Source organism: Osmerus eperlanus, chromosome 16, assembly GCF_963692335.1.
Source record: "Osmerus eperlanus chromosome 16, fOsmEpe2.1, whole genome shotgun sequence".
Lineage (NCBI taxonomy): Eukaryota > Metazoa > Chordata > Actinopteri > Osmeriformes > Osmeridae > Osmerus > Osmerus eperlanus.
The window spans coordinates 3,019,480-3,034,674 of NC_085033.1; the positions used below are offsets into that span (position 1 = coordinate 3,019,480).

At 43.7% G+C, this 15,195-nt stretch overlaps 1 protein-coding gene across 2 annotated transcripts in view; it reads left to right on the forward strand.

Annotated features, from left to right (window-relative positions):
• Positions 1-2,756: 2,756 nt before the first annotated feature.
• Positions 2,757-15,195, forward strand: part of asic1c (acid-sensing (proton-gated) ion channel 1c) — a 64,760-nt gene continuing 52,321 nt past the window's right edge. Inside the window, exons 1-2 of one of the 2 annotated variants that reach the window (XM_062481103.1) lie at positions 2,757-2,984; positions 3,170-3,729. In XM_062481103.1, the coding sequence (XP_062337087.1) occupies positions 3,172-3,729 (558 nt within the window). In that variant the 5' untranslated portion in view covers positions 2,757-2,984; positions 3,170-3,171. Of the gene's footprint in view, positions 3,730-15,195 lie in introns of both variants that reach the window. The other variant, XM_062481102.1, reaches the window with a different exon arrangement.

Genomic DNA, 15,195 nt, shown 5'->3' on the forward strand with positions numbered 1-15,195 from the left:
TGAACCTGCACCCCATCTGTTCAATGTCTGATTCATTATTATTTAATTGAATTTACTCTGCCCTGCAGCGACCCTTAGTAGAAACAGGCAGTGTAATATTCTTGCTCCTCTCTCAATCTCAATGAACATTGCAGTGGTTAAGTTATCCTTGAGTGCTGCCTCACTGGGCTGGTTGACATTGCAGTGGTTAAGTTATGCTTGGGTGCTGCCTCTCTGGGCTGGTTGACATTTGACTTGTCCTGTTGTACAGATGTGTGATGCCGGACTTAACTTCCACCCCCTTCTCTTTCTAAGTTAAGCTCTGTGTGAAGGGTGGCCAGGTGGTCTAATAGTTCAGTAGTGTACTGAACCACTAAAGCACAAAGCCAATAGTTGTTGCTTGTAATCGGGAAACAGAATAGAAACAATATATATATATATATATATATATCTCAATTTGCTAATATAAGCAATGATCATTTGGCAGTCTGGCATTAGTGTACCTGAATGCAGATGGAGTACAAATGTATTCTTAAGTGTTATGAGTATGAGGTAGAATTCTATATTTTAGAGGCCAATTATTCATACGCAATGTCACAAGTTTCATAACCAAACACATAAAACTGAGGATTGAGTGTGTCAACGTCTTTATTTCGCACCACACAGGTGGATTGGATTCCATTCTTGGTTTTTGAACAAATAGAATACTCGGGTGTCTGGGTTTCTGACAGCTTGTAGCCTCAAAAGAGGGGGTGCATCTCTTCCACCTCCCACATACAGTACTGTACAGCACCCACGTAAGTGATGCATGCCTAGGTATCGCGCCAACATGCTTCCCATACATTGGCTTTCATAGGAGAGGTGTTGATTGGAAGCAGGAGCTGGCTTGGTGGTCAGGAGTGGCTTTGTTATGTGTTGGGGAATATGGGTTTTAACTGGGAAAAATATGGACCGCCCTTTGAAGTACTTCCCATCGCTCAAACCACTGCACACGCCTTCTCTGCCCAAGATGTTGGATTGCAGAGAAACACAAGTGTGAACAGAGATGTGTGGAGTGCCAGTGTGGCACATGTGGCACCTCAGCCGTCTTGTCGTGTCTCCCTCATAGAACGTTTTGCAAATTGCATTTCTTTGGTGGCAATATCCGTTTGACATTTCTTTCTCTGAGAAACTGATGGACGAGGCGGTATTTTTGGTATCGTCTCAGTTTCTTGTTACAGTAGGATTGTGGCTAACGGTTGCTATGTCGTGTGTGCCTGGTTACTAGGACAACGTATTGATGAAATCCTCCTGGGTTGCGGTCATATCCTTGGTAATGCACCTATTGTCATGATAATGTGGCTTCGAGAGGTAGCCAATGAGTGATAATCTTTTTTGCTCTTAAGAGAAATTGAAGGGTTTGGGTTATAGATGTGGTGAACCTTTGACCCCAAATAATGGCCCAAGCCCATTTTTGGTCAAACCTGACTCCTATCGGTCAATACTCCTACACGTAGGGCTGCAGGCCAGTCTTCCTTGACTGGGAAAGGGGGGTGAGCCCTGATTCATTAACTCAGCAATACGCCACCCCCCACCCCCCTCACCCCCACCCAAATCTGAAAGAAATGAAATGGCAACATCTTTCTCCATCCTCTCGCAAAGTGCACACCCCTTTCAAGCAGAAGATCTTCAGAGCAGTGTCGGGTTCACATCCTAAATCAATAGGCTTCTTGAAAAAAACAATGTGTGGTTCATCTGTGTCTCAGTGAAAAGGGTAAAGTCAACGTCCGGGTGCGAGGACCGCATCCTTGCAATAAAGATGAAGCACACGCTCATGGTTCTGTATCATTACAACCTGTGGCTTTGCACTGGGTGATCGTTAACGCTTTGACGGCAGAAGACACACTCTGACTGTTGAAATACACTAACAGGACCAGAACACAAGTCAAGTTCCAGTCCAGAGTGAGAGGCTCCCCCTGTGAGCACAGACACGCAGGGAGAACCGCCTCCCGGCAGTGGGATGAATCCTGACTACTAAAGAGCGAGTGAGCAAGCGGGAGAGAGAGAGAGAGAGAGAGAGAGAGAGAGAGAGAGAGAGAGGGAGGGATGAGAAGAGCGAGCGAGAGAGAGAAAGAGAGAGTGTGGCGGCGGTAGTGGAAGAGCGAGCAAGCTTGCAAAAGAGAGCGAAAGGCTCCAGCCAGCAGAATATAAATCTGTGGTGTTGAGATCGGGGGGGGGATGACAAAGAGCTTGTGGTCTTCTTGAAGCAGCCTCAGTAGGCAGGCTGGCCGCAGGGGTGGTCGCGAATCACCAAAAGGTGGGCTTCCCTTTTTAATTGTGGATCAGCACGAGCGAGGCGGTGGAACCTGTGGAGACTGCGAACACTGGCTGTCAGTACAGAGGCGGGTCGGCTGGAGGTCTGACCCCCAGCCCCCCTCTCTCGTTTGCGGCCGAGACAAGAGGAGAGACACAGGGACGGGAAGGGGACAGCGAGGGATCTGTGAGCCATCTCTTTCTTTACCCCCCCCCCTCTCCTAACCACCCCCCATTCACAAATCCATTACATCCCATTTTCACGGCAATGTAGAGGCGTTCTCTCCCCCCGATTGGAGGAGGAAGGCTCCCATTGACTGCTGAGGCTTAAGCCCCTCTCTCTCCAAACGCCAGTCCCTTTTCATTTCATTCCATTTCCCATCTCCTCCTCTCCCTTTTCTTCACGTCCGTTCTCCACCCCCCCCCCTTCTAACCCTACCCCCCCCCACCCCCACCCCACCACCACCATCCCCCACCACCACCCCTCCATCCATCCATTTGTTCTGTTCATTGTCCCTTTGACACTGCTGAGGATTCAGGAGGCACTGCCTTTTGGTAGAAGTGGGTGTTTTTGGAGCTGTCATTGTGTTTAGTTCTGCTACAATAGACGGCTGAGCGCGAGTGAGCCAGCGAGCAACAGAGATAAGAAGAAGAGCCCGCAAGAGGAAGGGGAGACCCGGGACCTCAGGCACAGCACGCACATCCCGTGGAAGGTGAATTGTGATGAAAGGGAGAACCGAAACAGGGACTGACAAGCGTTTGAATATAGCTGTTGTTATTGACGGCACCTGCTCTGACGCTGGTGTTTGGCTTCTGCCGTTCTGTTGCTAAGCAAAGTCTCCAAAGCTGAAGTTCTCATCGGGTGGTTCACTGCGTGTGTGTGTGTGTGTCGTTGCAGCCATGAAGGGGGACTCGGAGGAAAGCATCGAGAGCATCAGGCCTTCCAACCTGCAAGCCTTCGCCAACATGTCCACCCTGCATGGCATGAGCCACATCTTCGCCTACGGCCACATGACGTTCAGAAGGTTCCTCTGGACGCTGTCCTTCCTGGGCTCGCTGGGCTTACTGATGCTGGTCTGCATGGACCGGGTGTCCTACTACTTTGAGTATCCCCACGTCACCAAGCTGGACGAGGTGGCAGCCCCCAACCTTACCTTCCCTGCCGTCACCTTCTGCAACCTCAACGAGTTCCGATTCTCCAAGATCACCAGGAACGATTTATATCACGTGGGGGAGCTTTTGGCCCTGCTGAACTCCGAGTACAAAATTGCCAACCCTCATTTGGCTGAGCCAGAGGTTCTGGCTTCCCTCAAGGATAAGGCCAACTTCCCGGCCAACTACAAGCCCAAACTGTTCAATATGACTGACTTCTACAACCGCACAGGTCATGATATCGGTGACATGCTCCTGCAGTGCACATTCCGTGGAGAGGAATGCTTCCCAGTGAACTTCTCTACCGTGAGTATCCATGGTTTCACTTCTACTGCAGGTCCTTTTCTCCTCATTGTGCACTTGAGTTTTTGTTATGCTTTTGCACACAGACTGAATTTGTTCTGTGAGTTTCCAAATGACTCAACTTGTAGTTCGGGTGACTTCCTAACACATTTAGAATCAAATAACAAGGACCAAAAGAAACCATGTGGTTGAATTTAAGCCCATCATGTTCTCCCAGGGTCCACAGAAGGCCACCGCTGGGTGGAACATTTTTATTTTCACAGTTGTTATACACGCAGACGCAACCAGGGCTTTGATGCTTTCCTGTGAGAATTGGCGCTCACCTGAAATTTGGTATGTTTCTTTGCATAACATTTAGCCAGTGTTACTCCAGTGTTACTGAAGACATATTTTATTTGTATTTGCCCTCAAGGGAATTCTGTAAAAGGATGGAATAATAAAATATCCGTAACCTGTCACATGCTGGGTGATGCACACAGATTAGTATGACATGAAAATACTACAGACTACTAGAATGACAAATCAGGAATGAGAAAGTCCAAAACAAAGAAAAGAGATCTGTGTGTATTTTAATTAGTATAATGGGTACCAGTGTCTCCTTGTGTCTTTTTGGTCTAATGGTTGTGGAAGACCACTGAAATCCTCAACCATTAGACCAAAACAACACAAGGAGTGTGGCAGTGTTTGTGTCTTGTATCCGTTGCTTATTTTTTATATTCACAGAAGCTACTCTGGTAAATGTGATACATATGTATGAGAATAATTATTTAGCAATCAGTGATCAGACGGGTGCGTTTGTAATGCATTTAAAATGCCTCATCATAACAAGGAACACACTGCACTATGCACCACAGTAGACAAAACAATCCTGTTTAGAGAAGTTAAAGTTTCTATGAGAAAACTATTGTTCTTCTTACAGGCCACCTTGTTTGTCTACCTCTCCAGCATATTACTCATCCCTATAATCTCTCATTAACTCCAAATCTTGAAAGGAGTTTCTTTTGAACCTGTGTGAATATTCTCCCCTCAGTAAGCACATTAGGTAGTGTCTCATCATGTTTACATGCTTTAAGTCAAGCTCCCATGTGGTTGGAGGTCTAATGGGACCACTGCTGAACATTCACCTGCGTTATGGACCCACAAGAGGTCTAATGTGACCACTGCTGAACATTCACCTGGCGTTAAGGACCCACAAGTGAAGATGTGGTTGTCCAGGTGAAATAAACATGGAAAGCTTAAACGTTCGGACACAGTTCCATGACCAAGCAGTAATCCAATCCACCCACCTCTCTTCTGCCTTTTCCTTAAATCCTCAGATTTATTTAGATCATCAGTGAGCACCTTGTTTGCTCATTAGCTTGCTCATCATGTCAGCCCTGTTGGCTTGTAGGTGGAATCAGAAACATTCCAGGCCAGTCCTAACCTCAAATTTGTTTCATTGGCATTATTCACTTATAGTTATTCAGTGATTCCACTGCCTTTCCTGGCAAGGCTTGTGTTATTGGATTTATTTCCAATATGTTTTGGTCAAACAGCATTGTACACCTGTTAGAGCAGGGGTGTCAAAGTCAAATGGACGGAGGGCCAAATAAAAAATTTAGCTACAAGCCGAGGGCCGGACTGTTCGAATGTTCATTGAAAATTTTTTAAATGACGCATATAGTCTAGTGAACCTAATTGAACCTACTGAAAACCTAACAAATATATTCCAATATGATCAGATAAATAAAGCAATATTTTCTTATGGCTCTGTCAGTAATCTTTAATTTTCGTTTCGTTTCATAATGTCGTCTCAGATTATACTCTTTCAGTACCGCCACACTTTCTCCACACAGAAGACACACAGGTTTTCCAGCTACCTCCGTGAACATATACTCCGACTCCCACCTTGTTTGAAACCCCCGGTTCTCAGTGTCCACCTTCCGTTTTGCCATTTTTGATGGGTATCTGAAAGTTAATTTTACTGTGATGCTGACGACTGCTGTGCCAATAAATATTGAAATGAAGCAGCCTACTGCTCGGTGCGTCACCGTTGCATTGTGGGAAATGTAGTATTGGTGCGTGTAAAAGATCTGCGGGCTGCCGGCTTGCTGCGGTCTGCGGGCCGGTTCTAATAATAAATCAAGATCATCCCAGGGGCCGTAAAAAACCTTCTCGCGGGCCGGATGTGGCCCGCGGGCCTTGACTCTGACATATGTGTGTTAGAGGAATACTGTATGATCTTACAAGCCTGTTGTACTGACTAGTATCATTGACATTGGATTACAGATAGATGAGAAAGTATCAGATCAAGCGAAGGTCATTCGTCTCACTACAGTGCACAAGTTGCTATATTTGCAAGACAAAAATGTGAGAAAGACTTGTTTGATTTTAACATACCAGATGTTTTTTTCTAAATGGAGGGTGACCTATTCCTTTTTTTCACATGTCTGAAGGTAGTATGATTTTTCAACAAGAGGTTTAATTTGGCTCAAAGGATAGAGTAGTTAAAACTCTGCGTGAAACCTGTCCTATCCTTTTTCATTTAGAAATATTTTTCTAATGTGCTGGTTTTCCAAATGCTATCCCTATGATCACGCTGTGAATGAATTCCTCAGCCTTCAAAATAATCAAACCAGTGCTCATAGCATTATCTGTCATTTCAATTATAGTTCCTTGTTCTTTTTTAAGTACATTTTTTGTTGCACTATGAAAATCTTAATTCAAGTGTTTGTTGCCAGGCAACAGTAATAAGTTTGAAGAAGCAAATCATTCCCAAGTAATGTCTGTTGTAATGCTTGATTGAAAAAAATGTGCAGTGTCAAAGAGCTGGCTGAAGTAGGAGACACTAGAGCTTATCTTTCAGAATTCAGATTCCATTGTTGATGCCATTGTAAAACACTGTGACCTGTCATGACATGGCTACACTTGTAGAGCAGTTAACAGCAGCGCATTGTGCGACATGCACCAACAACAGCAGTGTATGCTGCATGCTTTCATGGAGTGGGTGAAGCACTACTTCCTCATACTGCATGATGTACTGTTTCCCTGCGTAGAGAGACGTGTCTGTCTGTGGCGGACCATGAGCCATCACTACATACTGATCCAGTAAAGTGTTCACTGCTACATCTGATCACAATTATTGGTGACACTTTAGAATAACGGTCCGTTGTTAACGGACCATTATTACGCGTTCTATTGTTCTATTGTTCTATTGCTATTGTTAGTAGCTATGCAGGAAGTAATAGGTAGTACTACATTAACACCGAACTTAATACTATTAACTAATATGGAACCAAGATTAACTAACCAGTAAGTAATAGCAAATTTAGTAGGTTTTTGATTATTACTAAATAAATATATCTTCATTGAGAACTACTTGTGAACTATGATCAATTAAGAAAGAATAACCAAGAAAGAATAACCAATTAATTACTAATCACAAAAGTAACATGCCTAAAAAGTTAACAATTTGTTTTTTTTACTCTTAACATGGTCATAACATTTCAGAAGCTTGTGCCTCAAATGGGTTCTTTGTGGAAACCAGTTTATGAAATATTATATCCCCCCTATACATTAGCTACAGGTTGAGATTGTGACTAGTACTCTTACCAAAGGATGGACGTATGTTCTCTGGTTATTTCAATCTTAAACATAGAATAATAAAAATAATGATCATTTGTTTAAAAATTGTAATAATTAGGAAGTGATGCTGACACTCTCATGATTGGATTAGTTCACTATTATGAGCTCTTGAGTGTCAGTTCAATATGTATCAGACTCCAAAGACCTACCTTTATGTTACAGTAGCCGCCTGAGGAGGACTTCTCTTTAGGATATGAATTTAAACATTGATGTTCTCTTGTAAAAAACAATTTGCATCCTTAATGAAGACATGGGCTGCATTTATGTACAAATAAGCGCAAAATCACATCTTCCAGATTACAATGTTTGTTAGAATATCATTAGTGCCTCACAGAAATGTATGCCTGTACAGTGTGTGTCAAATATACAATTAAATTACTTATTATATTACTTGTGAAAAACATGTTAACTCCTCACTAATTACTCAAGCCTTACCTTGTCATCCCGCAGGAACGACTAGTGATGTGGACCATTATTTTAAAGTGACAAACATGTTAACTCCTCACTAATTACTCAAGTGATCCCGCAGGAACTACTAGTGACGTGGACCATTATATTAAAGTGAAAAAAATGTTAACTCCTCACTAATTACTGAAGCCTTACCTTGTCATGTGATATTATTTCAAAGTTCAAATGAGTTATTACAAATAACTCATTTGAGGCACAAGCTTCTGAAATGTTATGACAATGTTAAGAATTAAAAAAACACAATTGTTCACTTTTTAGACATTTTACTTTTGTGATTAGTAATTAATTGGTTATTTTTTCTTAATTGGTCATAGTTCTCATGTAGTTCTCAATGAGGATATATTTATTTAGTAATAATCAAATACCTACCAAGGAACTACCTTTGTACTAAATTAGCTATTACTTACTGCTTAGTTAATCTTGGTTCCATATTAGTTAATAGTATTAAGTTCGGTTTTAATGTAGTACTACCTATTACTTCCTGCATAGCTACTCGTTAACAACGGACCATTATTCTAAAGTCCCAATTATTCTCTCACACCAAAGCCATTGTAGACATTAGGCAGAGCCCACTCTCATAAAGGTAACTTGATTGATAGCCTGCTTGTTAGTAAAACATTAGGACCTTGTTCAACTTTGTTTGGACATGTCAAAATATGTCGATGTTTCAATACTCTCCATATCAAAACAGTGGATCTGTATGCAGTGGCAGCATACCAATATTTGGAGGGATACCACTAGACATTTTCAATTATTTAAATGTCCTCAGAGAGGTGTGGGAGAGAGATTTACAATGCAAAGGATTGTGGGAGTGATGAGCTTTGACCTTGAATAAATGAGGAACAGTTTCCATTAAGTCTGGAGCGTGATGAATATTGGAAAGCAGTCAAAAATTCCCTTATTGTAGAAAATAAAACTGAACTTTTCATTTCCAATGTCACTTAGGGAATTAATTTGTCCTCTTCGTCATACCACAGTTCATATATATATATATATGGGAGTCAGGTGGCTGAGCGGTTAGGGAAGCGGGCTAGTAATCAGAAGGTTGCCAGTTCGATTCCCGGCCGTGTCAAATGACGTTGTGTCCTTGGGCAAGGCACTTCACCCTACTTGCCTCGGGGGGTATGTCCCTGTACTTACTGTAAGTCGCTCTGGATAAGAGCGTCTGCTAAATGACTAAATGTAATATAGTTCTCAATATTTAAAGTGAACACATATTGTATGGGTATAAGGTCACATTTATTTGATTCTTCATTTTTTGTTTTCTCAGTACTCGGCTACAGAAAGCAAGGCTATCATAACAGAATTTATCGATGGGTTTATAGGTCTTGTCAGTCTACAAAATGCAAAAATATTTTAAGTTTTGGCTTTCAGTGACCTTTAGTTTAGTTAAAATGCCACATTAGAATCAATTCAGTCCGTAATGAACACAGTTGAACCACAGTTAAAGAAAAAGCAGTCACCCAGACACTCAACAATGGAGCACTTCAGAAGGCTGTCATTTAAATCCAAGTTCCATCGTGGCATTGCACCAACTTTTAATATATCGATCACCCTTGCTTTCTAGACAAGGGCAATGTCATAAAAACCTAGCCCTGTGGCAGGCTAGCAGGGGCCAATAACGATTGCTATCCTGATAGCAGACCAAGTTCTTCTGGATATTTCTGTTGACCAGCTGTGTGGAAGAGGCCTTGCCCAGGATATGCAAATGGCTTCTCCCTCCTGTGATGGACATGGCAGCGGGTGAACAAGAGGTTGATTATCATAATCTGATAGCTTGGAAGTAATGCCCCAGTCTTAAGACTTGACAGGTCATGACAAGTCCCTCAAGGGTGCCGCTCTGCCTTTTTCTCACGCGTTCCAAAATCTGTATTCACCGGCGTGTTTTGCTGAAGCTCCGTCTTCTTTAAGAGGAGAATTGGCTTTCATCTTCTTTTTTGGATGACAGCAGGTGTCGAGGAGGTGAAACATGGCTGTGTGTGTGTGACGAGACTGATTGACACACAGCCCCTCGCGGATCTGCTGAAGTCTTGGTGCCGTTCAGCATGAGAATCTAAATCTAGACCTCTATCTCCTGCTGCATGCTTCAGGACATCAGGCCAAGACATCTGGGTTTGCAGTGGATGAACAGAACAAATGTTGTTTCCCTGGGATAAGCACCACATCCTCTCTCGAGCCCTGACTGTAGACGAGCGTGGGGTGAACAGCCTCCATTTGCACACGAGCGAACATTTCCACTAAACCATGGCAACAAAAAAGAGGGGAACAAACGAACATGCAAGTCTGGAAATCGGTCCTGCATCCAACATGTTCTGTATGTTTGTTCATTTTTTCCAGACTTTGCTGTGAATGCCCGACAACTCATGTGTGCAGCTTTAAAGAGTTGCAGAATCTTATGTTTTCCTTAGAATTGACTGTAAACCACGCGCACACTGATACACAGCCAGAACGAACAGAACTCATTTCACTTCATGCCTCCATGATTACAATCTTTCATAGCTATAAATGCTGCTGCGACGCCAACCTAATTTAAATTCATAGACTGCAGTGTTAGGCTGCGGTGTTGGGCTGCGGTGTTGGGCTGCGGTGTTAGGCTGCGGTGTTGGGCTGCGGTGTTGGGCTGCGGTGTTAGGCTGCGGTGTTGGGCTATGGTGTTGGGCTGCGGTGTTGGGATGCAGCGTCAGGCTGCAGCCCAACACCATAGCCTAACACCTCCATCCAGGATGCAGGGCCTGGGATCACTGATGTGGAAAGGAGAGGCTAAATAACACGCAGGTCCCACTCATGACAAAGGTTAACTGAGACCCATTTTCATGTAATGAGAAGCAAGCTGATATCGTGTTCCTAAAGCCTATAGAACATTGCTAAGATTCAATATCAGGCATTCCCACAGATACACTGGTGTGATGCATCACTGAATGGTTATGAGACACTGTACTCTCGCCAATAAAGGCAATGGCTTTTTCAAAGAGTACGCTGTCCTGCTGTCACTGTTGTTTGGCTGGTTCCAGTGTGATTATACTGTACAGTTTTGCCTAATGGATCAGTGATTGATGACACTGTATTATAGGACAGTGTAAGCTCTTTGCATTCCATGAATATTTTAGACTGTACAGTTGTAATGTATAGGAATGTATATAACATTAGTAAAGTATAAGGGGGAAATTACATAAATTAAATCAGATTGTGTGACCTTTCTTAGTTGTGGATCCCAGGGAGTGTCCTCTCAGGGGAGGACAATGCAAGAAATAACCCTAGTCTGAATAAACCTGGGCCCCTGTGTTTAGCCCAAGTGGTCCACATGCTTACCCGGTTAGCCACAAGTGTCTGAAAGGGTGCTACAATTTGTAAACTGATCCAAGCATCAGGTCATTCATGCTTTGCATAACTGGCATTGCTCTTGCAAAATCCGCTGGCAGTTTTCCTGAGTGGTCAGTCGACAGCTGTTGAACCCTGGCTGTGGGTCAGATGGCTGAGCGGTTAGGAAATTGGGCTATGAATCAGGAGGTTGCCGGTTCAATTCCTGGCCGTGAAAAATGAAGTTGTGTCCTTGGGCAAGGCACTTCACCCTACTTGCCTCGGGGGAATGTCCCTGTACTTACTGTAAGTCGCTCTGGATAAGAGCGTCTGCTAAATGACTAAATGTATGTGTGTTTATTTATCAACCCCAGCGGCTCTGCTGTACTTGTACGTGAATTTCAGATGCAACACCAGACACCAGTCAGAGACAGACACCAAGCTGTTGGATGAAGATGAGACGAGGGATTCACGAGGTCACACCTTGGCGCTAACCTGTGACTAGAACATGAGGTCACACCTTGGCGCTAGCCTGTGACTAGAACATGAGGTCACACCTTGGCGCTAGCCTGTGACTAGAACATGAGGTCACACCTTGGCGCTAGCCTGTGACTAGAACATGAGGTCACACCTTGGCGCTAGCCTGTGACTAGAACATGAGGTCACACCGTGGTGCTAGCCTGTGACTAGAACATGAGGTCACACCTTGGTGCTAGCCTGTGACTAGAACATGAGGTCACACCGTGGTGCTAGCCTGTGACTAGAACATGAGGTCACACCTTGGTGCTAGCCTGTGACTAGAACATGAGGTCACACCTTGGTGCTAGCCTGTGACTAGAACATGAGGTCACACCGTGGTGCTAGCCTGTGACTAGAACATGAGGTCACACCGTGGTGCTAGCCTGTGACTAGAACATGAGGTCACACCGTGGTGCTAGCCTGTGACTAGAACATGAGGTCACACCTTGGCAACTACGCCTGGTTTATAAGGTTAGTATAGGTTATTTCAGCTACTGGTTGCACTATCAGCAATACTGCACTATTGTACTTCACTTGTCTTAGGTTAGTATAGGTTTATAAGGTTAGTATAGGTTATTATGTCTATTTAGAGGTTTAGTATACTGTATTGAATACTGTATATTATTGTATATTAGGAGGTTTACTATATTTTTGCTTATCAAAGATGTAATCTATGTTCTGTGTACTTATATGTTATGTTATGCCAGGTTGCTTTGCGTTGTCTTGTCCTAAGAATTTCAGTGCCCAGTCTGACCCTGTGGAGTTCTGTGCGTTGGTTGAGAGACCAGTGTTGTGTTTCCCAGTAGTCTGGCTCGCCTTCTCCTGCATTATTGTAGGCTGCTGATGGAACGGTTTTCCCTCCTAACCGATTGCAGATACGGTCCATCTCTTGCACACATCCTTGTGATCTGCATGGCTTGGACTGGTTATAATCATGTACTTACACACGCTAATGCATGCATGGAGAGTGGACATTGATGCATTATGGAAGTAGCAAATCATGTTTGTGTTGAGGTCCAAAGTTGTTTGTTTTTGACATACAGTAGACAGCTGTCAGAGGACAGTGGCTGACAGAAGGATTGTGTACCACCTCCTAACACAGCCTCTAAACAAGCGAATCTAGTAGTGTAGCAGAACAAAAGGCCTTTAGTTAAGAGTGCATCAGTACAGAAGTGCCTTGAGGTTAGACCAAAATGGTGCTAAAACCTGACATTCACGTAATTAAAAATGGAATGAAACACTCCCACACTCCCACGAATACACACACTAGTTGTTTGTGTTGTTTAATGAGTTCAGAGAAAATGATTACAAAGCAGCAAAGTGCAAACCATGACAATTCATGATTCAACCCAATTCAATTGACTCTTTTTCTTATCACGGTTACAGGAAAATGCAAAACAACTCGGCTGCCGACAATTCCCCATTCCGAGCGTACACGAGATACAAAAGCCTGTGTCGTTTGCTCTGCTCTGTCATTGTCATATTAAAATGTAGACTGGGACATGCAACGTCGTTTGTTTTACCTCTTAACATTGTGCATGGGCACTCTGTCTTTTAATAAACCCCGATTTCCTTCTTCTTCTCCTCCCAGCTGCATGGAGCTACTGTAGTGATTTGAAATCTCGTCCCTGGCTGCCAGCACCACAGGCCAGTCTTGTTGCCATGGCAGTGTCTCCTGTGATGCATGGCTCCTCTGGCATTACCAAGAGCTGCATTACTCTCGAGGTTTAGCACCATTACGCACACACACCCTGTCCCCAGCAGCCAGGAAGATGTCATAGCCCTCCCCATTCATATAACAGGACAATACTAAGCAGGGTCACTTCAGTGGCCACACTTATCCCCTCCATCTCCTTTCACAACAAATGTCACACAGAATTGTCCCGTAGTATTCTTCAGTTTCCACTCGGTACACAAAGCAGCACAATTCCACTGTTGACGGATATGCGGTTTTGCAGAACATTTTCAGGTATAAAAGAGGGCACTGTTTTTTGCTTTGATGCTTTGATGCCAATAGATATTTCCGTGTATTGCTACAAAGGGCAATCGTTGAACTGGGAAGAGGAATACTTGGTAACATTTTGCTGTTTTCATTAGCAATAGCTATAGCATCGCTCACGATACCAGATGTCTTAAATTGCTGACAAACTGTTGGAAACTGTAGAGGTAAGTACTTAAGTACTCAGTGTCTGATCATTGAATTGTTTCAATGTTACCAGTTGATAACAGTAACATGCAATTTGAGATTACTTTGTGTGGGAGTGTGATGTTTAAGCACAAATTGAGAATGTTATTGATTTTGTTCAGTGCACTCTTTAGTCCCCCTGCATTGGATTGTTTCAAGCTTTTCAAATTTGTGGAAAAGGTTCACGTAATAAGTTCATTGTTGAGCTCAAATATAATTAACTGTCTGGTAAAGGCAGATTCATTTACTCACATGTTGCCAGCCCAAGACTGGCATTCTGTGATAGGCTGAAATGATCTCCGAACCTTTTCATGGGTGGAATCACTTGAATTGAGCCACACTACATTTCATTCTGCAAAGGAAAGTGAGAAGCCACATCCCATACTCTCTTGGCATGTGATGGATCCACAGCAGGACAGCTGTAACACGTTCCATTTCATGAGAGAATCGTTTCCTGTCTTCCTTTTGTGTTGGCTGGAAGACGCCTCTTATTACTGGGCCCTCCCTGGAGACTCATTAGGACTCTGGAACTGGAGGATATGAAATAATGGCTTCACAGGAGACTATGGCCTCTCCAACAGCTAGTCTTTGAATTAAAAGTAAGGACCCCCGCCCCGCCTCCTCCCATCTTCGTCTGTCTCATCAAGGTGCTGTGCCACCATTCCATGACCGTGACATCTGCCGGTTAGCAGGAGCCATGATCAGAACCACCCGTGTGTCAGTGCAGCCATGGCTGTTTCCTTCAGCACATGGTTTCTAGTCAATCTCACCCAGAGAATCGAATGCCACAATCGAGCCAAGTGAACCCTTTGTAATTACAGCCGGGAGCCAGATCATATCTGCGTTCAATACCTGAGTAAAGGATGTCACGATGGAAGCACGGTGCTTTTGTGACAGTCTGACAGTGTATTCAGCGACTGAATGGTTATCCGAAATTCTTCTGACCTCACCTGAAACTATGTCGTTCTAACCTGCGAGTGGAGAGATGTGGTGACTCATCTCCTTTGCATGTGTATGTAGCCGTGCTGATCTCAGAGTGTCTGTACCCCACAGCACAGTGAGTCTCCTGTCTCCCCCTCACTGACAGCAGATTACCCAACACTTCTTTCTCGCCCCTCATCCAACGTGACCCTGTAGCTTACGCAGACACAGTCTCGATCATAATATGGAAATCCCTGGAATATAATCATTTGAATAGCAATTAGCATGATGTGAGGAACACTAATTGAAATTCTATTCTGTGTGCAAACTGTATTGTTTGAGACATATGTTCACCAAAATATGGCTTTCAGAACTATTGTTGCGTTACAGCAGCAGACACAAATGGACCACTCTCGGGCACCTTTACAAAAATTGAAAGTCGCACATTCGTAAGT